Raw genomic sequence first — 23,591 nt, 5'->3', positions numbered from 1 at the left:
AGTTTTAGATAATATATAAAATTAACTTATTTGTGTTTAAAATAAAATATAGTTAGATATATGTGGGAAAACACCTGAAAGGAGCCCAGCTAAACTGCTAACCAAAATTACCTCTCAGTAGGAGAGAAGAAACAAGGATGGGAATGAAGGAAAATTTTCACTTTTTACCCTGTTTAATGCTGTATAATTTTATATCTTTAAAACAGAAAATTAATTTCTTTTTAAACTTGTATAATTTAATTCCAACTGAGGCAAGGAATACTCGAGGGAGAAGAGGGTGCAGCCAGAGCAATAGGGGCAAACTGAATTAAAGCACTTAAAGCGTATATAACACAGTTTAGTACCAGTATTCTGGCTTGGTCTTGAATAATTATTTGTTAAGTATTTTTGTTTCCTCTGAGGGATGTAATCTCCTAGAGGGCATGTACTGTCATGTTAGTACAGCGCTTTATATAATAACTATAATAGCAGAATAATAGCAACCACAGCAGTCATTGACATGCTTCCCATATGGAGGACACTGTTAAGGGTTTTCTATGTATTAACTAATTTAATCCTTCCAGTAACCCAGTAAGGTAGGTACTTTTATTATTCCTATTTACAGATGAGGAAACTGATCTTGTCCACATGGCTAATAAGTCTTTAATACTCTTTAAATTGCATTAAATATTGTTACTGAAAACCATCAAAATCTTGTAACATTCTGACAACCATGGATATAAGTAACATTTAATATCTTTGTCTACTTATTTACTTATGTGATCCCTAAGGTGTTGGACTCTTGAAGGTATTAAATTTCTGGGTGTCAGATATTGAAAATTTTGCTGTGTTACTAGTTGAATTTTGTCATGTCATAGCAACCAACATCCAGTTATACAAAATATTAACAATGTCATTTGCTACATGTTTTATATGTATGGCAAAAGTGAATCTTTTCTTTCTCAGGCTACTGGTAAAGAAGATGAAGAAATTAGTGAGGAAGAGCCTGAAGAAGATGAAGATGATAATATTGAAAACATCCTCGAAGAAGAGTTTCCAAAAGATGAAGAAGAGATGAGCGAGGAAGATGAACAGGAAATAGATGCTATGGATCGCCTAAGAAGTGAGCTGGGAGACAAATTTGAAGCAGATATGAATAACTTACAAACAGTACAGGTTATTCTTTTCATTATCTTTTATAATTCAAAAAAGTCCTATTTAAAATTGAAACCAAAAAAAAGTTTGGTTTATACCTTAGTTTCTTTTTATCTAAATGTATATTTCTGGGCTGTTATTCGCTTTTGTCAGCACCACTTAAGATCATGAAAATAAGTTAATAAATCAAAGCTAACATGGAAGCCAGACAGGGTCAGAGGTTTTGGCTGCCAGCACACAGCCACTTGAAAGCTGAAAAATCTTTGTTCTCTAGAATGAGGTAGGCAGTCACCAGCCATGTCTGTGTGTTGTGACTGAATACCAGCCTTCTTCCTGCTAAATATATTCTATTTTATGCTTTCACCGATCAGGATGAATTTGAGAAGGCTTTGATACCAGTAATTCTCATCAATGGAGCTCGAAAAATCCACATTGTACAATATATGTTGAACATGAAAGTGAAACCACTGGTGGAAAATCGTGCAAGCATTTTTGAGAAATGTTATCCAATAGCGTCACACCTTGCTCAGAAAATGCTCAGCTTTACCTACAAGTATCTGAGCTCTTTTGGCTACTGGGATCCTGTAAAGGTAATGTCAGCAAATGCATCTGAAAACCATGTTATTTCTTTAAAAAAGAAAAGTATTCTAGGGAAAAGTAGATAATTTCAAAATTTGTAAGCATTGTACAATATTCTTCACTGGCTATAAAATATTTGGGTGTTTTGCCTTTCTGAAGTAGGGGAAGTTGAAGGATTTAATTTCGTTCATCTGTTTCTGTAAAAATAACATAATTGCAACTTGGTTTTCGCTTTGTGGTAGAAGATGGTGGTGGAAATATTATCAGACTGGAAATCTAGAGAGCTGAGCTCCACTACTAACTTGCTGTCTAAACTTAGCTGAGTCGTTTAACCTCTTTGATTCTGCTTCCTTGCCTTTAAAGATAGAATGATGTCACCACGTCTTTGTGATCAGATAGAAGAGTGATAAAGTCCTCTGAAAAGTGTGAAAAACACTGGGCAAAATGGTGTTATTAATGATTTATGTTCATAGACTTATTTCTAAGTACTGTGTTTTTATGCAGAATGGAAAAAGATATAATCCAGTTAGAATTCAATGACTTCAAATGTTGGAAGGTTTTCCACAAATCTTAATCAAGAACATGCCAGCCACTTTTCCAGTCTCTGGGGAAGGGAGTAATGAGCTAAAGAGTCAAGGTTCCTTCTGTCATGGAGATTCTATTGCAGTTTGGGTGGGGAGGAAGAATAGGCAATAAATAAGTAGCAAACAAATAGGGTCTTATCAGATAGTGATAAATGCTATAGAGACAATAGAAGAGTGTAATATAGTAGCTACTGGGACAGAGGCTGTAGAAGAACACTCAGGAGACCCCAGCCAAGGAGAGGCTGGGATGATAAGAGTACTCCAGGCAAACATAATGGTAAGAGTGAAAGCTTTCTTGCAGGAGTAAACTTGACACCTCTTAGGAACAGAAAAAAAGGTCAGTGAGGATGGAGTTTGAGTGAGGTGGAGTACGGTATGAGATGATGTTGAAAAGAGAAGCAGGGCCCAAATCCCATGAGCCAAAGGAATGGGTTTCAAAGTGCAACAGGATGACACTGGAAGGGTGAGAGCAGAGGAGTGAGCGTATATGGTTTAGGGCCTGCTTCTGCTAGAAAGGAAAGACATTGAGCAGTTATAAGAATAGAATCTCAGGAGGTTTTTTAAAACAAATCAATTTTATTGATACATATTTATAAAGCATACAATTCATCCAAAGTGTACAATCGATGGTATTTGGTATAATCACATAGTTATGCATTTATCACTTGAATCATTATTAGAACTTCTTCATTATTTCAATAATAATAACAATAAACAAAAAACAGACAAACAAACAAATAAGAAACTTCACCTCTCAATCTCTCTCTGTTTCCCCTGCTGTACATAGCTGTTATTTCTGGCTATTCTTTCACAACTATTTATTTATTTATTAATCAGTTTTATTGAGATGTATTCACATACCCACAATTTATCCAAAGTGTATAATCAATGACTTTTAGTATAATCACAATGTTGTGCATTAATCACCACAAAACATTTTAGAACAATTTCATTATTCCAAAAAGAAAAACTCCACACCCCTTAGCATTCCTTCCCCAGCCCTATATAACCACTAATCTAATTTCATCTTTATAAATTGATCTATATTTACATTTTATATAAACGGAACCATATAATATATAATACTTTGTGTCTGGTTTCTTTCACTTAGCATAATGGGTTTTTTCCCTAATATTAACATTTTGCAGTATTAACATACATTTGGGGAAGTGGATGTGGCTCAACTGATAGAGCGTCTGCCTACCATATGGAGGGTCCAGAGTTTGATCCCCAAGGCCTCCTGACCCATGTGGTAAGCTGGTCCATGTGCGGTGCTGCCACACACAAGGAGTGCTGTGCCACACTGGGGCAGTGTAGGGGTGCCCCAAGTGCAAGGAGTGCACCCTGCAAGGAGAGCCACCCTGCATGAAAAAAGCGCAGCCCACCCAGGAGTGGCGCCACACACACGGAGTGCTGACACAGCAAGATGATGCAACAAAAAGAGATGCAGTTTCCCAGTGCCGCCTGATAATATAAGCGGATGCAGAAGAACACACAGTGAATGGACCCACAGCAGACAACAGGGGGGAAGGGGAGAGAAATAAATAAAAAATAAATCTTTAAAAAAAACCAAAACGTACATTTGTTCAGCTTCAAAGAAAAATGGTCTAATATATGCAATTTTACCCATATTCATATTTCACATATGGTTGTTGGGATTTCAGGATTTTAAGAGCTTTCAGGTCTCCTCGGCCAACCACTCAATCCAAGCCTGAGTCACTTCTACAAAACTTTTCTATAACATTCATTCCACCTCTAACAGAGAACCTCCTCCTCAGCCCCTCCCCCATCCAATCTTTAAACAGTTTTATCACTTAAAAGTTTTTTTTATATTGAGCATAATTTCTGCCCTTTTAAATTCCGCTTTATTGTCTACTCCCTAAATATAGGAGCATAGAACTTCCTCCGCAGGAAAACCTTCAGGTAGTTAAAGATAGCTTTCATATCTGTTTTTAGTTTTCACTTCTCAAAAACAAAATAGCCCCAAGTCTCTGAAAATCCTAGTCCCTTCTCTTGAACTCACTCCAGTGAGCTTATACTCCTTAAAAGGGCTGAATACAGTTTTCTGGGTGGTCTTAGTAACTCACAGTTGAGCAAGAACTACTCTTTCATTCTAAATACTGTGATGTTTAATGTAGCTTAATATATTGTATAATCTATTGTGGAACAAATTAATCCAAATCTTAGTGGCTTAAAACAACAAACATTTATTATCACACAGGAATTCGAGAGTTGGTTAGCTGGGAGGTTTTAGCTCAGGGTCTCATGTGGTTGTAGTCAAAAGGTTATTGGTAAGGGTTTATAAATATGATTGTGGCTGAAAAGGGTAGTTTAGGGATGTAAGTGTAAATTGAAAGAAAGCTAGAGAATGATCTAGGGACTAAATAACATAGTGAACCCAAAGGTGGATAAGCATTGTGGTTAATGATATAGCCTGTGCGTAAATTCAAAATTGTTTCCAAGTGTACCTAGTCCCCAAAAAGTCCAAATGAGTAATATAGGCCCTACAGTCTTTGAATGTTCAGAAAGGATGCAAGGCTGAAGGTCTATTCAAGGTTGCATCCAGATGGAATGTGGAAGCTATGCTAAATCCAAGCTGGCTTGGAATGTGGGGAATATGCAACTCACCTGGAGGAAATAACCTATCTGATACTCAGATCAAACACTGAAGAAACTAACCAGAGATCCGTTTGCATACCATCACCCTTTGTCTCCCTGATCTTAAACCTCTGTATAAAAGGGACCGAAAAATGCTATTGGGGCTCGGTTATTATTAGGACAAGAGTCCGCCGAGTCCGGCAGGTCAAAATAAACCAACTTCCTTCTCAGGGTTCTCGTGTCCTGGCCTTCAATACCGCGCACACCCCACTTGTCTACAACATTTTGGGGGCTCGTCTGGGATGGTGCTGAGAAGGTCAGAGGCGGCAACAGTTGTTTGCCCCTCCCAGACGTCTCCGAGGAGGCTGGAAGGGCCCTGGCGAAACCCAACCCTGGGCGCCCCTAGACACCCCATTTGAGTCCAGAAAGAGGTTACAGTCTTCCATGAAGATGTATACAGCATAAGGTTTCAGCCAGGAAAGCTTAGGATGCTTTGAGAATTAGAATGGTCAACTTTCAGTGTGGGCTGGCCCCAGGAGGGCACTTTGGATCCCCAGATCATCCGTAAAGTCCACGATGCAGTAACTGGAAATCCAGGGCATCCAGACCAATTCCCCTACATCGATGCTTGGGAAAACACTGTAAGCCAAAACCCACCTTGGTTAGGGAAGTGCGTGACTAAGGAAGCTAGAATTTGCTTAATACAGAAACCGAGGAGTGCCATCCCAGGGACCAGACCAAACAATCACCCTGCAAAGGGCCCAGAGAAAGTGCACCCCAAATCCACCGCCGATCCGCCCGTTTTAGAAGGGCCATATGAACACAAATTTCCGCCGCCTTATGTGATGACTCCCACCTTGGCAGTACTAAGGAATGAAAATGAGCTAGTCTCCCTAAGCAGTGCCCTGTTGTTGTCATCCACGTGGGGAAGTGCGACACCCACACCATCCCCGCCGCTGCTCTTATCGCCGTCAGAGAGGGCACCTATACCAACCCCGCAGTTGCCTTTATTGCCATCTGCACCTGGGAGCCCTATGCCATCCCCACAGCAGCTTGTACCGTCTCCACAGCAGTCTTTGGCACCTCCCACAAGGGAAAATGTGGACCAGCTGCTTTTACAGCCGGTTGCTCCTGGCAACGCCGCTGCAGCGCTGCCCGTCAGTCAGGAAGGAGATGCTGAGAGGGGCAACACAAACCACAGGGAACCCCAGGGGCAGAGCGAGCAGAGAGAAAGGCTGCCTTTCAGCTACCTCTCCATGAAGCCTGGACCCCAGTCTTTTTTTTTTTTCTTATGCTTTCCTGAGGTTTTTTTGTTTTGTTTTGTTTTGTTTTAATTTTTTATTGATTTTGTAAAAATATTACATTAAAAAAAATTATATGAGGTCCCATTCAACCCCACCACTCCCACCCCACCACTCCCCCCCCCAGCAACACTCACTCCCTTCATCATGACACATCCATTGCATTTGGTAAGTACATCTCTGGGCATCTCTGCACCTCATGGTCAATGGTCCACATCATGGCCCATACTCTCCCACATTCCATCCAGTGGGCCCTGGGAGGATTTACAATGTCTGGTGATTGCCCCTGAAGCACCATCTAGGGCAACTCCAAGTCCCAAAGGCGCCTCCACATCTCATCTCTTCCTGCCATTCCCCATATCCATCAGCCACCATGTCCACTTTTCCCATTCCAATGCCACCTTTTCTCTGTGGGCCTTGGATTGGTTGTGTCTGTTGCACCTCTATGTCAGGAGGAAGCTCAGATTCCACATAGATACTGGATGCAATCCTCCTGCTTTCAGTTGTAGGCACTCTAGGCTCCATGGTGTGGTGGTTGTCCTTCTTCAACTCCATCTTAGCTGAGTGAGATGAGTCCAATAAATCAGATTGTAGGAGCTGGAGTCTGTTGACGCTCAGGGCCTGGCTATCCTAATTGTCGGTCCAGAGATTCAAATCCCCTAAATATATCTTAAACCCCAACACCAACTACAAAATTCCAGTAAAGTAGGATGAAAGTCTTATGAAAAGAGATCCCATCTGAGTCCAGTTCCATCACACAGAAACACCAGCTCCAAAGAAGGGCCATCTGACATGGCAGTGAACCCCGTCTGCCATGACCATAGAACCCGTGGGTCTCTTTAGCTCTCAAAGGAACCAACACCTGGGGATTGCATCCACTCCATCTGTCTCCCAGACTCTGCTCAGCTGTGCACAGGGGCAATCCTTCTGACAGCCTCCAGACTCTTTTTTAGAGACTCGTAGCCATATAAACTCATTTCTGCTTTCCATTTCCCCCTTACATTAGGTCAAACAGCATTTTAAGGTCATGTTATTATATGTAGACAGGGATATTCTGCTGATCCGCATTGAATCTTTAATTCAAGGTCATTTTCTAGTTCCATCTTCAGCTGGTGTTTGGTAGTGATCCCTCGGTGCCAGGGAGGCTCATCCCCAGGTGTCATGTCCCACGCTGGGGGGAAGGCATTGCATCTACATGCTGAGTTTGGCTTCGAGATTGGCCACATTTGAGTAACACGAAGGCTATCAGGAGGAAATTCCCAGGTACAGTGCTGCTCTAGGCCTTGTTCTTATTTCAGGCATATAGGCTCACAAGCATAGTCATAAGTATCATGCTCTCCCTGTTGGGCCCTCATTCCTTCCTGGTCCTTACCATTGCACTTGGGGGATTGCCGCTGTTCCCCTAGGGACCACGACAGAGCACCTCCGGCCAGGAACTCAGTACCCCCCCAGCTGTAGTTTTTAATTGTTGCCACTATGAGTATATCCAAACATTACCATGCACCCTGGACATATGCCCTGTACAGCTCCCTGTCAGCCATATATCACCTGTCGATAGTATCCTATACCAGTATTCCTCCGCTGCCATTGTTGAACCACTCTGTGATCCAAAACTTCCTGAAAATTGAAGCCCAATATAATGTCAGGTTCCCTTACTAGTAAAATGGCGTATAGCAATGGGTTTAAAGGTTAGATATTGAATACGTGTTGACTTGGAAAAATTCTACATCCTATCTTTTTCTTTTTTTTTTTTTCCCTAATTATTGAACTTCTCTTCACAAGAGCCCTAGTCCACAGTAATTCATATATACAATATACAGTACTCCCCCACATCTACCATTAAACCTTTTCCCTTCCACAGCGATATTCTTATAACTTATTCATATCATATTTACTTAAAGTGATGTACAACTCTGAGACAATAGCTTTCAAACAAGGTGACGTCCGTGCTTACATTGTGTTCCATACTTTAGGATATACAGTTTTCTAAATTTTTAGTTATCCTATGTTTTACATTGTGGTTTACTTTATTAGTCTGTCGTCCCCTATATGTTTATGGTGTAATATTACATGTTTTATATCCATCCTTGTGTACTCTCGTGAAACTCCTCCCTTACCCCACATTTACTTTGGTTCCACACATTTAACATCCATTTCCCATCCCCTTGGTGCCCACAGCGACAGCCAACCTCCATTTCCCGAGGAGCCCCGTCCAGAGATACTTGCAACAGTGTTCAGGGCCTAATTTGCTCAACTACCCCAATGCCCTGGGAGCCACCCTTTCTCTCGAGAGATACAGTTCCCTCTATCTGATGGCATTAGTCCTCCCCAGGATGTGGGTCCACCCCCACTCTCATTACTTGGGTCTCTACCCAATGGTGCCACCCACTCTGGCAAAATGAGCATTCAGACATTCCCCAGGAGCCCGTCTCGCATCCGACCTTCCCCTCCGAGCATCCTAAACAGGCAACCCTCTTAATTATATTTTGATACGATTTTCTCAGCATTTTACTCTCGACCAACACCTGACACTCTCCTATGTTCGTATGCTACCCCTCCCTCCCCCCACTTTTGGGCAATATTACCCATCCGCCCATCCCCAGCCCCCCTCAAACCCGCAAAGCCCCACCCAAAGGCAACCCTTTACCCCCATTTTATCTCTTCTTTGTGTTCATACTTACCGCCAGCTCATCATAAATTCCACCCCTGCAGATGTGGACCCCAGTCTTTTACGATGCAGATGGCCAGGTTCAGGGGGGAAACCGGACATTCATCTATCAGCTCTTTATGACAATGGATCTCTTTAATTGGAAAAGCCACAACCCCATCATTCTTGGAGAAGCCTCAGGCCATGACAGACCTTTTCCAGTCCATCATACAGACCCACAAACCCACCTGGGCTGATTGTAAACAACTTATAATGACTTTATTGAACTTTGAGGATAGAATGCGTGTCACACAGGGAGCACTAACCTGGCTTAGAGAGCACCCATCTGAGGGAACTTTGGACAGTGATCAATATGCCCGCTTGCAGTTCCCAGAGGAGGACCCCTGCAGGATCCAAATAGCGCCAACAGGCTCAACCAACTAGAGACATTCCTTAAGGCCTTAGTTGAAGGATTCAAGGCGGGGAGCCACAAGGCAGTGAATATGGCAAAGACCAGTCAGATTCTACAGGTTCTGGATGAGAGTCCTGCTCAATTCTATGAGAGACTGTGCGAAGCGTTTCGTGTATACACGCCCTTTAACCCAGACACTCCAGAGATCTAAACAATGGTCAATGCAGCATTTGTTGCCCAATCACAGACTGACATTCAAAGAAAGCTGCAGAAATTGGATGGGTTTGCTGGAATGAATGTCTCTCAGCTCATGGAAGTAGCTACTAAGGTCTATGTCAACCGTGATGTAGAAACAAGAAGGGAAGAAAATAGAAAAATGAAAAAAAAGGCAGATCTTCTAGCAGTGGCAATTGTGGAAAAATCCATTCCTGTGTCAAGGAAAGTAACCTGGCAAGCCCCAGCCCCAAGGAGAGGGAGAGGCCCACGTCTAGGGCGAAATCAGTGTGCATACTGCAAAGAGGATGGGCATTGGAAGCAAGAGTGTCCCAGCTGGCCACTTGACCCGGCCTCTGCAGCCAAAACATTAGCCAGAAAAGCCAGTGGGGCATCACAACCCAAACGCTGGGTCCAAAGAGGTTGAGGAAAAAACCCTGCAGATCAGATCATTGGGCTGGCAGGAATGGAGGACTCTGATAGAGATTATTAGGACAGACTGGGCTCCTATTCTCTTGGCCCCGCGCAGCCTATGGTCGGAGTCCAAATTGGGGGCCACACCATACATATGATGGTTGACACTGGGGCTCAACATTCTGTAATGACCAAGCCAGTTGGGCCTCTATCAAAAAGACAAGCCACTATTGTAGGGGCAAATGGCAAAAGTACCCAACGGCCCTTCCTTCAAGCCAGGACCTGTAACATTGGGGGAAAGGAGGTCATGAATTCCTTTATCTTCCAGAGTGCCCAGTCCCCCTCCTGGGTCGAGACCTGCTGTCTAAACTGCAGGCTCAAATTACCTTTGATGCCACAGGGCAATCCACACTGACAGTGGGGCCACAAGACCCTCTGAAAGTAGAGCTAACCCTTCCTCTGCAGAAGGAATGGAGACTGTTTTGCCTCAGTGAGACTGGCCAATCCATGGCCATGCAGCTCCCCTTTGAAGATGTGCCTGAAGTATGGGCAGAGGGTAACCCAATGGGGATGGCATGTGACATTCCTCCAATTATTATTGAAATAACGCCTACGGCCAGTCCAGTAAGCATAAAGCAATATCCAGTTCCACACGAAGCGCAAGAAAGTGTCCAGCTACATATTCAGGGATTGCTGAATGAGAGCATATTGAAGCTGTGCCAGTCTCCGTGGAACACCCCTCTCTTCCCAGTTAAAAAGGCTGATGGAGATTACCGCCCAGTCCAGGATTTACGAGCAGTTAATTCGGCAGTAATAACCCTTCATTCTGCGGTTTCTAATCCTTATACTCTTCTCAGCTTAATACCCGCATCGGCAATCTACTTGTCATGCCTAGATCTTAAGGATGCCTTCTTCTGCATTCGGGTAGCACCCCGGAGCCAGCCTATTTTTGCCTTTACATGGGAAAATCCAAACTCAGGTGAAAAGCAGCAGCTGACATGGACGTGATTACCTCAGGGATTTAAAAACGCACCCACTATTTTTGGACAAGCCCTGGCCAGTGATCTCAAATCCTTTAAAGCAGAAAGCCATAACTGTTTTCTTGTCCAATATGTAGATGATCTCATTCTCGGAAGTCCCACCTATCAAGACTGTGCCGATGGAACCCATGTTCTATAAAGCATCTATAGCAAAAGGGCTATCGAGTGTCTAAGAAAAAAAAGCCCAAATCTGCCTACCTCAGGTCAAATAACTAGGTTATAAAATGTCGCAGGGGCACCGTGAATTGGGTCTTGAAAGAAAGAAAGCGATCTGTAGTCTCCCTGAGCCCAACATACACCGGAAGCTGCGAGAGTTCCTTGGGGCAGCTGGATTCTGCCTCAATTGGATCCCCAATTTTGGGGTCCTCACGCGCCCTTTATATGAAGCCACAAAGGGGGAAGATCGTGATCCCCTGCTCTGGGAAAGCCCACAGAAAAACGCTTTCACTGCTCTCAAACAAGCTCTAATGGAAGCACCGAGCCTCGGGCTTCCAGACCTCACTAAGCCGTTCTACCTCTACGTTCACAACCGCCAAAGCATCGCAGTAGGAGTACTCACTCAATACCTCGGTTCCTGGCAAAGACCTGTAGCGTATCTATCCAAATAACTGGACACTGTAGCCCAGGGGTGGCCCTCATGTTTGCAAGCCGTAGCAGCTGCAGCCATGCTTACAGTAGAAGCTATAAAATGAACTCTTGGGCAGCCTATAATTGCCCGGGTTCCACATGCAATAATCACAATCTTAGAAGCCAAAGGAACACATTGGCTTACTAACAGCCGCCTGGTTAAATATCAAACCCTATTATGTGAAAATCCATCCATCCAGCTAGAACTTGTAAAAACCCTAAATCCAGCCACCCTGCTACCCGTGGAGCCAGGGGTTCCAGCCCATAACTGCCTGGAAACATTGCAAGAAGTATATTCCAGCCCGCCAGACCTCCAAGACCATCCACTGGCAAATCCTGGCATGGAGTTCTTCACGGATGGGAGTAGCTTTATGCAGGGCAGCAATCGGCGAGCAGGATATGCTGTAGTAACATCTGAAACCACAGTAGAGACGCAACGCCTCCCAGATAACACATCAACACAGAAAGCTGAACTCATTGCCCTCACACGAGCCCTGCAACTTGCAGCCGGAGCCAAAGTTAACATCTACACAGACTCCAAATACGCCTTTCTTACCCTGCATGCGCGTGGAGCCTTATACAAACAAAAGGGACTCATTAACTCTAGAGGGAAGAGCATTAAATATGGCACACAGATTCTGGAGCTACTAGAAGCAGTTTGGGAGCCTGTGAAAGTGGCTGTAATGCACTGTAAGGGATGCCAGACAAGCCACAGCCCCATTGCCCAGGGAAATCGGAGGGCAGACGCTGAAGCAAAAAGAGTGGCACGGAAGGGATCCCTATCTGAAAACCTGGCCACCGCTCTCATTTCTCAACCCTTTAATTATCAGAACTTCCAGGATACAATGCCTGCTGTCATCCCGCAGCCTCTGAGTCACCAAGAACCACAATATACTCAAGCGAGAGAGAATGGATACTCTCTGAGGGCGGGACACAAGGAGAAAATGGATGGTGGACATTGCCTGATCACAGAGTAGTTGTGCCACAAATATTAGCAGCAACTGTAGTTCAAGACAACCATGAGAACACACACTTGGGGAAAACCCATCTTAAGGAAATGTTGGAAAGATTCTTCTACATCCCAAGACTAGTCGCTATCACCCATGCTGTATGCCAATGGTGTGTGACATGTGCAAAGAACAACCCTCGCCAGGGACCCACAGGAGCCCCAGGGGTCCAGAGAACTGACAGTATGCCTCTTGAAGATCTAGTAGTTGGTTTCACTGAAATGCCACGATCTGGAGGCTATAAATATCTCCTGGTCCTTGTTTGCACGTTTTCTGGCTAAGTAGAAGCCTTTCCCACTCGAACGAAAAAGCTGAAGAAGTAGCCAAGGTTCTCCTCAAGGAAATCATTCCTCACTATGGGCTATCACTCTCGATTGGCTCTGACAACGGACCTGCCTTTGTCTCCAAAATCACTCAAAAGATTGCAAAGGCACTGCGCATCCAATGGAAGCTACACACCGCTTACCATCCTCAGAGCTCAGGAAAGGTAAAGCAAATGAACCATACAATAAAGACTTATATGGCCAAGATTTGCCAAGAAACTGGGCTAACATGGGTGCAGGTACTTCCAAGTGCTCTCCTACAAGTTCGAGCCAGCCCAAGCCAAAAACTAAGCCTAACCCCTTTTGAAATCCTCTTTGGGAAGCCTCCTCCCTTAATCAGAAATATAGAAGGGGAGCTCAGAGAAAGAGGAAACTTATCAGTAGCTCAGCAGATGATCAGCTTAGGAAAAACCCTACATAACCTGCATCACTGGGTCCAAGAAAGGGCCCCCATTAGCTTAAGCAGCTCTGTACACCTGTACAAGCCAGGAGATGCAGTTTGGGTCAAGGACTGGAAGTCGCTCCACTAGCCCCTCGATGGCGAGGGCCCTATCTTGTCATTTTATTCACCCCCACTGCAGTTAAAGTAGCTGAAATCACCCCGTGGATACACCACAGCCGAGTCAAGTGAGCTGCCCCAGAGTCCTGGACCTGTATTCCAGACACCCACAGCTCAACCAAACTCATCTTGCGAAAAGGGGAACACCAAGCCCTGCTCCAGTCACACCCCAGAAGCTGACTGGTCCACGCACGGCTGAAGATTGAGGACTGAACACCGAGCTCTGCTCCAATCACACCCTGGAAGCTGATTGGTCTATGCACAGCCGAAAATTAGGAATCCGGTTTAATCCATTACAATGACCCTTCAGCTCTTTTTCCTACTTCTAGCCCTAACCCTCCCCTGGTCCCAGGTCGACAACACAGTGTGAGCCATGTATTCAAAAGGTGCGTACAGGGGCCCATGTCAACACCACATTAATATATCATAGTTATTACACCTGCAAGGGCCAGATAACCACCTATCAGTTTCAGGGAATCTCCTATATGTCTGTAACGCATCTGGCCAAATAACCTGCTATGACCCTAGATCCCCAACAATCTCCCATAAATGGGAAATAAGAGTGCTTGATCAAAATGGAGAGCTGCTTTCCTCCACCCCAGTCACTAGCCAGAACCAACGAGTGTCCCTCCTATTTGACGCATGTCAAGTTATAGACTCCGGGATACCATGGAACACAGATTGTGGATGGCTCAGCTGGGAGCAGACGTATACGCATAACAATGAGTATATGTGCACTCCAAAAATAAAAAGTGCAGCCCAAGGGGGGGGGCTTTTGGTGCAAACACATAGGTGCATACTACTGCCCCTACTGGTCTTGTGTCACCTGGGCCACCTGGAACACAGACATAGCTAAACAAATGGCTATCCTCACCAAGGGTATGGCCCTGGCTAACTTTGCACGTGGTCAATGTAACCCCTTAAACCTCACCATCCTTAAACCTGAATCCTGGCAGACTCAGGAAGTCCAAATGGGCCTCCGCATTGATGGTAAAGGAAGCCTACTTTTGGGTTGGGTATCAGGAATACTCACTCACAAATAAAGCCCATTCTGTGTTCCGCTCCTTCTATGAAGAAATGGAAAAGCCCTTTTCCATCCCACAAGCAGCAAGAAACCTCTTTATAAGCCTGACTGAAGTGGTAGGGACAGCCTTAAATGTCTCCTCATGCTACATATGTGGAGGTACTGATATGGGAGACCAATGACCCTGAGAAACCAGGAAATACAATTACAGCCAACCATATAATGCAACTGGCCTCCCGGCTGTCCCCCGAGATAGTATGTGGCCTTGCAAACTTCTGTCACAGGAAAATATTGTGTTTCAAGGGTCTGCCTAAGCTCCTCTATAGCTGTTGGAAACCTAACATGTACAGGGGGAAAATTCGAAAATTATACCACAAATACAGCAGAGCCTTGGGGAACATGGAACGAAGCTGACCTCGTTCTCATAAATCATACTTTCCCCAAATTAATCACAGTGTTGAACTCCACGGCAAAGGGCCCCTTTACCACCCCAAATGGTTTGTACTGGATTTGTGGGAAGGTTGCATTCTTAAACTTCCGCGAAACTGGTGTGGAACTTGTATGCTTGGTACAATAAAACCCTCCTTCTTCCTCATTCCCTTAACAGAAGGGAAAGAGCTAAGCCAGCCAGTATACCCAAACATAAGAGAAAAAAGGGCTGTCACTACCTGGGGAGGTGAAGAATGGCCCCCTCACGTATAATCCAATACTATGGGCCAGCAACCCTGGCAGAGGAGGGCATGTGGGGTTATCGAACCCCTATCTATATGCTAAACCGAATCATCCGCCTACAAGCTGTGGTAGAGATAATAACTAATGAAACTGCCCATGCACTAAACTTACTAGCCCAACAGCAAACTAAATTCAGAAATGCTATCTATCAAAACCGTCTTGCCCTAGACTATCTCTTGGCAGCTGAAGGGGGAGTTTGTGGAAACTTCAATCTCTCTAACTGCTGCCTTGAATTAGATAACACTGGAAAGGTTATTGATGAAATTACAAGCAAAAGAGTAAGAATTGCTCATGTCCCAGTGCAAACCTGGAATGGTTGGAATTTAAATAATCCCTTTGGAAGCCTGCAGTCAATAGTAAACAATTTCAAGCTTCTACTGGAAATAATTGCCTTCTTCATAAGAGCATGCATCATCCTTCCCTGCCTCCTCCCTTTCATCATAAACAGAATGCGCACCCTAATAAATGGTATAGTAAGAAGGCAAACAGGTGCCCATCTCATGGCTCTGTATACAAACCAGTCAGTCCAGAGGGACTCAGACAATAGTGACGCGAAAGCTTAATAACTTAAGCTTGGCCTCAAAGCGGGGGAGGGGGGGATATGATATAGCCTGTGCATAAATTCAAAATTGTTTCCAAGTGTACCTAGTCCCCCAAAAGTCCAAATGAGTAATATAGGTCCTACAGTCTTTGAATGTTCAGAAAGGATGCAAGGCTGAAGGTCTATTCAAGGTTGCATCCAGATGGAATGTGGAAGCTATGCTAAATCCAAGCTGGCTTGGAATGTGGGGAATATGCAACTCACCTGGAGGAAATAACCTATCTGATACTCAGATCAAACACTGAAGAAACTAACCAGAGATCCATTTGCATACCATCACCCTTTGTCTCCCTGATCTTAAACCTCTGTATAAAAGGGACCGAAAAATGCTATTGGGGCTCGGTTATTATTAGGACAAGAGTCCCGAGTCTGGCCGGTCGAAATAAACCAACTTCCTTCTCAGAGTTCTCGTGTCCTGGCCTTCAATACCGCACACACCCCACTTCTCTGCAACATTAATAGTACAAATACAAGAATGTCCTATGAGCTAGAACAAATGTACATCACTATTGTAGGGTGATAAGAATGTGGGAGAGCATGGGAAAAATACAATGTAACCTATGAACTATACAGTTAATAGAAATACTGTAATATTCTTGCATCAATGCCAAAGATGTACTGTGCTAATAATGGGGAGGGGGAGGGAATGGAAAAAATATACCAAATATGCACTCTAGGTCTAGTTTGTGGTAATAGTCTGATGATATTATCTCATAATTTGTAACAAATGTTCCACAACACTGTAGTATGTTGGTGGAGGGATGTTGTGTGGGAATTCCACATGTGTATAATTGTCTTATAAGTTCATAACTTCTCTAATAAAAATATATTGTAAAAAAAACTTATTTGTAAGGGCTGCAATCATCTGTGAGCTTGACCAATATGGAAAAATCTACTCCCAAGATGACCCACTCCTCACCCCATGGGCCTCTAGAACTACTTGAATGTCCTCACAATGTAGCAGCTGACTTCCCCCCCTCCCCGCTGAGCAATCAGTCCAAAAGAAAGCAAGAAAGAAGTCACAGTATCATTTCTGATCTAGTCTCCAAAGTCACACACTATCACTTCCCCTTTTTTCTCTGCTATAGGAGTGAGCTGCTAAGTCCAGACCGCATTCAAGGAGAGGAGAATAAGGCTCTACCTCTTGGAGAGAGGATTAACAAAGAATTTGTGGTCATGTTTTAAAAGAACCACAGGTAGCATTCATTTATTCTTTTAGGCATGCCACATAGTAAACTTGTGTTGCACTCACAGGCAGTGAAGCTCCCTTCTTCATTTTTCATATCATCTGAAAAATCATTTACTATCTCTATGACATTGGACTATCATTCCAACGCACTGCAGTATTTTTAACATGATTAGTCTTTTATCTCTCATATGCATGTGACCTGCTCATTTGACCAATATAACTTCTTCTCTTTATCTGGGTGCAAGATAGCAGGGTGGATAAGACCTTGGCCTCTGGAGTCAGATTGCCTGAGTTCAAAACCACCCTTTACTAGCTACAAGACCTTGGGCAAATGACTTACCCCTCTGAGCCATTCAGAGTAGTTCCTACCTTACAGTATTGTTACAAAGATTAAGTGAGAGAAGATTTAGCTCAACTGATAAAGAGTCTCTGCCTACTACAAAGGAGGTTCAGGGTTCAAACCCAGGACCTCCTGACCAGTGTGGTGAGCTGGCCCATGTGCAGTGCTAATACACACAAGGAGTGCCATGACATGTAGGGGTATCCCCCCTGTAGGGGAGCCCCATGCGCAAGGAGTGTACCCCTCAAGGAGAGCCGCCCAGCGCAAAAAAGTGCAGCCTACCCAGGAGTGGCACCGCACACACCAAGAGCTGACGCAGCAAGATGACTCAACAAAAAGAGACACAGATTCCCAGTGCCACTGACAAGAATGCAAGCGGACACAGAAGAACACATAGAGAATGGACACAGAGAGCAGACAATGGTGGGGGGTGGGTGGTAAAGGGAGAGAAATAAATGAAAAATAAATCTTAAAAAAAAAAAGATTAAGTGAGTTAATTGGTGTAAAGTGCTTGTAACAGTACTGGGCTCTTTGTAAGTGCTCAATAAATATAAGCTATTGTTACTAATATACACTATTATTATTGGTCACTGATAAAAAATATTTTAGAGGACAAGTCAGGAATGGAGCTGTGTTCATATTACTTGAAACCTTCTTGTTGATATTGACACAATTGCTTTCAATTCTGCTTAATTGTGTTACCTTATTCTTTAACTTCTTTTAAAGGTTTATTTATTTTATTTATTTCTTCCTCCTCCCTTCATTGTCTATTCTCCTTGTCCATTCACTATGATTCTTCAGAGTCTGCTTGTATTCTCATTAGGCAGCTGCAGGAACCAATCCTGGGGCCTTCTGAAGTGGGAGAAAGGCGATCATTCTCTTGCACCACCTCAGCTCCTTGGTCTGCTGCGTCTCTTATTATCTCTCCTCTGTGTCTCTTTTTGTTACATCATCTTGCTGCGCCAGCTTTCCACGTGGGCCCGCACTCCCGCATGGGGCAGCACTCCTGTGTGGGGAGTACACTGTGCAGGTCAGCACTCTGCACGGGCCAGCACGCTACATAGGTCAGCTTGCCTTCACCAGGAGGCCCTGAGTATCAAACCCTGGGCCTCCTATATGGTAGATGGGAGCCCAGTTGCTTGAGCCACATCTGCTTCCTCTTATTCTTTATCTTAAGCATAAAGATGCCATGAGAAACCTTTTCAAATATCATGCTGTAATACAGAAACACTACAACACATCTCTCCATAAAGAAATTGAATAAAGTTAAGCATATAACAAAATCATCTGGAAAGCTTTTGAAAAATAGTCATGAAAAGAAGTCAACCTTCTCTCTGAAATGGACAAGAAAAGAGAAGAACTAACTAGGCAAAGCTAGAATCCTATTTAGGGCGAAAGAAAAGGCTCATATCCAAACATGATTGGAATTGTCCAACAATGCCTGTGGAGAAGTGAGCACTGTTCAGAGAGTTTAAATATATAATTAATTGTTTATCAGAGCTCTTAGAGAATCCTGCTGGGTACATGACAATTCAATAGTATTGATTCCATGATGCCATGGTAAATATATGGTAGATATTTTTGGCAGCAGCAGAAATTACTGAAAGGATTCACACTTTATTTAGGAATTTGAAAGGGACTCATTGAATTTTCAGCTTTTCTAATATCATCAAGTATTTAATATGCATCAGATACTCTCACCTAACTCTGAATTTCTCCTTTTCCCTACCATTGTTAGCAGATAGCTCTGGTTTCTGGGCTTCTAGTTTCTTTTTTAAATTATCTTTTTTTTTTTTTTTTTAAGATACATAGATCACACAAAATGTTACATTAAAAAATATAAGAGGTTCCCATATACCCCACTCTCCTGTACCCCCCACTCCTCCCTAGGTTCTTAGGTCATATAAAAGAATGTAAGGTCAGGCCATAGGGTAGGCAAGGAGTGAAGAGTTTATTAAAAAATAAGAAAAGGAAAAAAGTACACAGCCTGAGGCATGAGCCACAGGGGTGCTATGGAAGGAGACACTTGGGTGGGGCCCCAGGTCAGGGCTTTTTAAAGTCTTTCCTCGGTGGCAGACTTGGCCCAGTGGTTAGGGCGTCCGTCTACCACATGGGAGGTCCGTGGTTCAAACCCCGGGCCTCCTTGACCCGTGTGGAGCTGGCCCATGCACAGTGCTGATGCGCGCAAGGAGTGCCCTGCCACGAAGAGGTGTCCCCCGCGTAGGGGAGCCCCATGCACAAGGAAAGTGCCCCCTGTAAGGAGAGCCGCCCAGCGTGAAAGAAAGTGCAGCCTGCCCAGGAATGGTGCCACACACACGGAGAGCTTACATAACGATATGAAGCAACAAAAAGAAACACAGATTCCCAGGCCGCTGACAACAACAGAAGCAGACAAAGAATATGCAACAAAATAGACACAGAGAACAGACAACCAGGGTAGGGGGGAAGGGGAGAGAAATAAATAAATAAATCTTTTAAAAAATAAATAAAATCTTTCCTCCTCCCCCTTCATAATGTTGGGGGAGGGGCTCCGACTATTTGCTGTTGTGATTGGTTGCCCCATTTGTCATTTCTCAGGGGGGCACTGGTGAGGCCTTTTGAGGTATCCAGGGCTTTCCCTTGACCCCTAATGGGATTCTCACTCCAAATAAGATTCTCGTGGCCAGGCTCTCACAGAGTCCTTCAGGAGATTTCTGGGTGGGGTCTCATGGTCATGTGGCCTGCCGTCCACATTGTCTGTCCACCGTGTTGTCCTTCGACCATGTTGTCCACCCAGCCTCAGCTCTGAACCATGTCTTCCCTTTCACTACACTAATCTCTCTCACCATTAGCCATAAAGTTCACTCCAGCCCAAGGATGATGATATTGACAACACCATTGAACTCTCCCGGTATAGTTCTCAGTGAGGAGCAATAATACCATGTGGCTTTACACCTGGTTTGTGATACCTGGGGATGTGTGATGCTTGGGCAACTGATGCTTTTTTTTTTTTTTTTTAGTGTATTAAAACTAGTATCAATTAATTACCAAGTCCTTATCATCATCAATGCAAAGATGTGGAACCACTCCCCATAACCCATACATACCCATACCTTTAACTGCCCTTTTTTTTCAGGTGGTATGAGGGATCAAACCCAAGACCTCATACATGGAAAACATGGGAAGCAGTTGCTCAACAACTTGAGCTACATCTGCTCCCATAATATTTGTCATCTATCTCAGACAGTTTTGGGTTTGTGTTTTTTGTTTGTTTGCCTGTTTGTTTTTCACTGCTTTTTAAAGGTATTTTTCCCTTTTAAGGCTGCTCTTAATATTTACATGAGTTGTATTTCATCTGTTTAACAATGTGGAAGAGAATCCAGTGGGATTTTCCCTGCTAGTTATAAGAATAAATTGGCCCATGAATGTATACAAACAACTTTACATTCATTGACAGAGGTGTACAATATACATTAAAAACATTATGGAATAAAAGAATTGTAATTGCTAGAAACCAAAATCCAGTTAGGAGTGTGTTGATTACATATGCATATAAAATAATTTATGCTTTTTACAAAGTTATTGAATATTAACATTTGATTTTAATTTACTTTAATATTCTGTAAGAAATATTTTTCCTTTAAAAATTGTCATTTTCGAATGTATTTGGGGGAAATGCTGTATAAAATAAAACTAAGTTATAAATTAAATTGTGTATATATTGCAGCTAAGTGAAGGAGAAACATTCAAGCCTGTTGAAAGTTCAGAGACTCCAAGTTATCCTGTAATCCATCGTCAGTATATTTATTTTTTATCTAGTAAGGAATCTAAAGAAAAATTTATGAAGAATCCTATCAAATATATCCGCCAGCCCAAACCTAAGCCTACTCTTCCAGTTAGAATTGCAATTGTAGGGCCTCCAAAATCTGGAAAAACTACAGGTGAGTGTGTATCTGCCTTTGTCTTCCTAAAGGAATAACAAGATCCCCTGAAAATTCCACTTCTCCAGGAAACCTACTATCAAAATTAACTCAAAAAGAGATAGAAAACCTAACTAGACCAATAATCATTGAAGAAAAGGCATTAAAATGTATAATCCAACTCGTAAAAGCCCAGGGTCAAATGATTTTAGAAGAAAATTTTACCAAACAGTACAATCCAGTGAAATAGAAACATTAGATAGTTATTTTGGACCATATACCAAATATTTATAGTACAAATAAGAAGCCTTGCAAAACTCTAAAAAAACATTGCTACCTTGTGCAGAAGAAACAAAACACTTAAAAATTGTTTGGTTCTGGGAAAAAACCCACAGAGCTGACTGATTCACTAGATCCACCAGCCACATTCCTGGGGTACTAATGACGACTGACTTTTGACGGTATTATTTCAGTAAATGTGGCAATTTTTATTTTTAAACTTTATTTTAAGAATGTGAAGTTTAGCTTACTGTTGCTATCATTAACTATAGCCTAAAACTAAAACTTTTTTTAAAAGATTTATTTATTTACTTATTTCTCTCCCCTTCCCCCGCCCTACTTGTCTGTTTTCTGTGTCTATTTGCTGTGTCGTTGTCTTTGTCCGCTTCTGTTGTTGTCAGCAGCATGGGAATCTGTGTTTCTTTTTGTTGCGTCATCTCACTGTGTCAGCTCTCTGTGTGCGCTGCGCCATTCTTAGGGAGGCTGTGCTTTCTGTCGCGCTGGGCAGCTTTCCTTACGGGCGCACTCCTTGCGCCTGGGACTCCCCTACGCAGGGACACCCCTGCGTGGCAGGGCACTCCTTGCGCGCATCAGCACTGCGCATGGGCCAGCTCCACACGGGTCAAGGAGGCCCGGGGTTTGAACCGCGAACCTCCCATGTGGTAGACGGGACACCCTAACCACTGGGCCAAGTCCACTTCCCTAAAACTAAAATTAACTGATGAATTTGCGACATGAAATATATACTTTTAAAATTTTAATGTTTTTCAGTTGCCCAAAAACTTGCAAGCGTATATGGCTTAAAGTGCTTATCGGTGGGAGATGCTTTGCGTTATGTATTAAACCACCAACCAGAAACAGAGCTGGCACTTATGTTAAACTGGCATCTTCATAAAGGAATGACTGCACCTGATGAACTGGCTATTCAGGCCATTGAAATTGCTCTGATGGAAAGTAAATGCAATATTGCAGGGTAAGTGAGTCAGGTAGGGTCGGAGGTGGGCAGATGTGGAGGGGGTGGGAGAGAAGTAAATATTCTCTCAACAAATTGCTCACAAGGGAAATTTTGGAAATCATGGCTTTGCAATAACTCATATTTAAATTTGTATGCCAATATTTAAAAGTTGAAGATCATTTTCTGTATGTGCAGATCAGTTCTATGCCTGTAAACAACAGAACATGGAAGTTTTTTGTTTGGTTGGTTTTTGCTCTACAGAGGAACTCAGAGACAAGTTATTTACTTAAGGTCTGTCTTTTCTCTATCCCTTATGGTTAGAACCCCAAGCCAGGAAAATGTCTCTTTATGCATGTACACTTTTCTGGTGGAGGATGGAGAGATGAGAAGGAAGAATGAAGGCTCTTTTATGTAGCTTGGCTGTCAAGTGTCGACGTCGACTGTTAAGGTGAACAGTCAGATGTCTACTGTCAGGGGAGATAGCTCCAGCCCTGCTCGCCTCCCCCCGCGCAGGGTCCACCTGGATCATGGCGGCCCCTTGCCCACCATTCCGTGTAAGTGCAGCTCGGCTGGTTGCTGACTCCTTTTGGTGGTCATTTACCTTCACAGGCAGCACCAGGCAAGGGCACACATCTGCCTAGTCTTCATATACGCATCCAAACCCCTGTGGACACCTGTCGGGTTCTACCAAGAACCCTCTAGCGCTCTTCTCAGGGAACAATACAAGGAAGGAAGTGAAGTGGAAATACCCTTCTGGTCTAGAGGCTCTCTTAGGCTCACTCTCTCGGCCATCGGGAGGAATCAGCCTTTTCCCCCACAATGAGGAGAAGGGAAATACCACTTTTACAAAGCTCCCTCATAGAGCATCTCCTCAAGAAATCGCCTGCATCTCTTATACAGGCTGAACTGGGTAACAGCTCCTGGACCAATTTGGTGGCTCCTCATTCTGTGTCAACACGGTCATGTACCGTCCTCAGCTTTGGGGCCTTAGCTGAACTCAGACACAAGAGAAAAAACTCCATCCCATACCTTCTTTCTATTGAGTCCCAGCGACGTTTTTGTTTTTGTTTTTGTTTTTGTTTTTGTTTTTGAGGTACCAGGACTGGGGATTGAACCCAGTACCTCGTATGTAGG

General features: G+C 43.5%; 1 protein-coding gene across 1 annotated transcript in view; it reads left to right on the top strand.

Annotated features, from left to right (window-relative positions):
- Positions 1–23,591, top strand: part of AK9 (adenylate kinase 9) — a 194,894-nt gene that overhangs the window by 155,200 nt on the left and 16,103 nt on the right. The window contains exons 30-33 of the mRNA XM_058307272.2: positions 946–1,155; positions 1,506–1,724; positions 21,031–21,244; positions 22,274–22,475. Coding sequence (XP_058163255.1) covers positions 946–1,155; positions 1,506–1,724; positions 21,031–21,244; positions 22,274–22,475 — 845 coding nt within the window. The remainder of the gene's footprint in view (positions 1–945; positions 1,156–1,505; positions 1,725–21,030; positions 21,245–22,273; positions 22,476–23,591) is intronic.

The sequence above is a fragment of the Dasypus novemcinctus genome, chromosome 11 (assembly GCF_030445035.2).
Source record: "Dasypus novemcinctus isolate mDasNov1 chromosome 11, mDasNov1.1.hap2, whole genome shotgun sequence".
Taxonomy (NCBI): Eukaryota; Metazoa; Chordata; class Mammalia; order Cingulata; family Dasypodidae; genus Dasypus; species Dasypus novemcinctus.
Note: the sequence above shows the minus strand (reverse complement) of the source record. Positions and strands in the feature narration are given on the sequence as shown.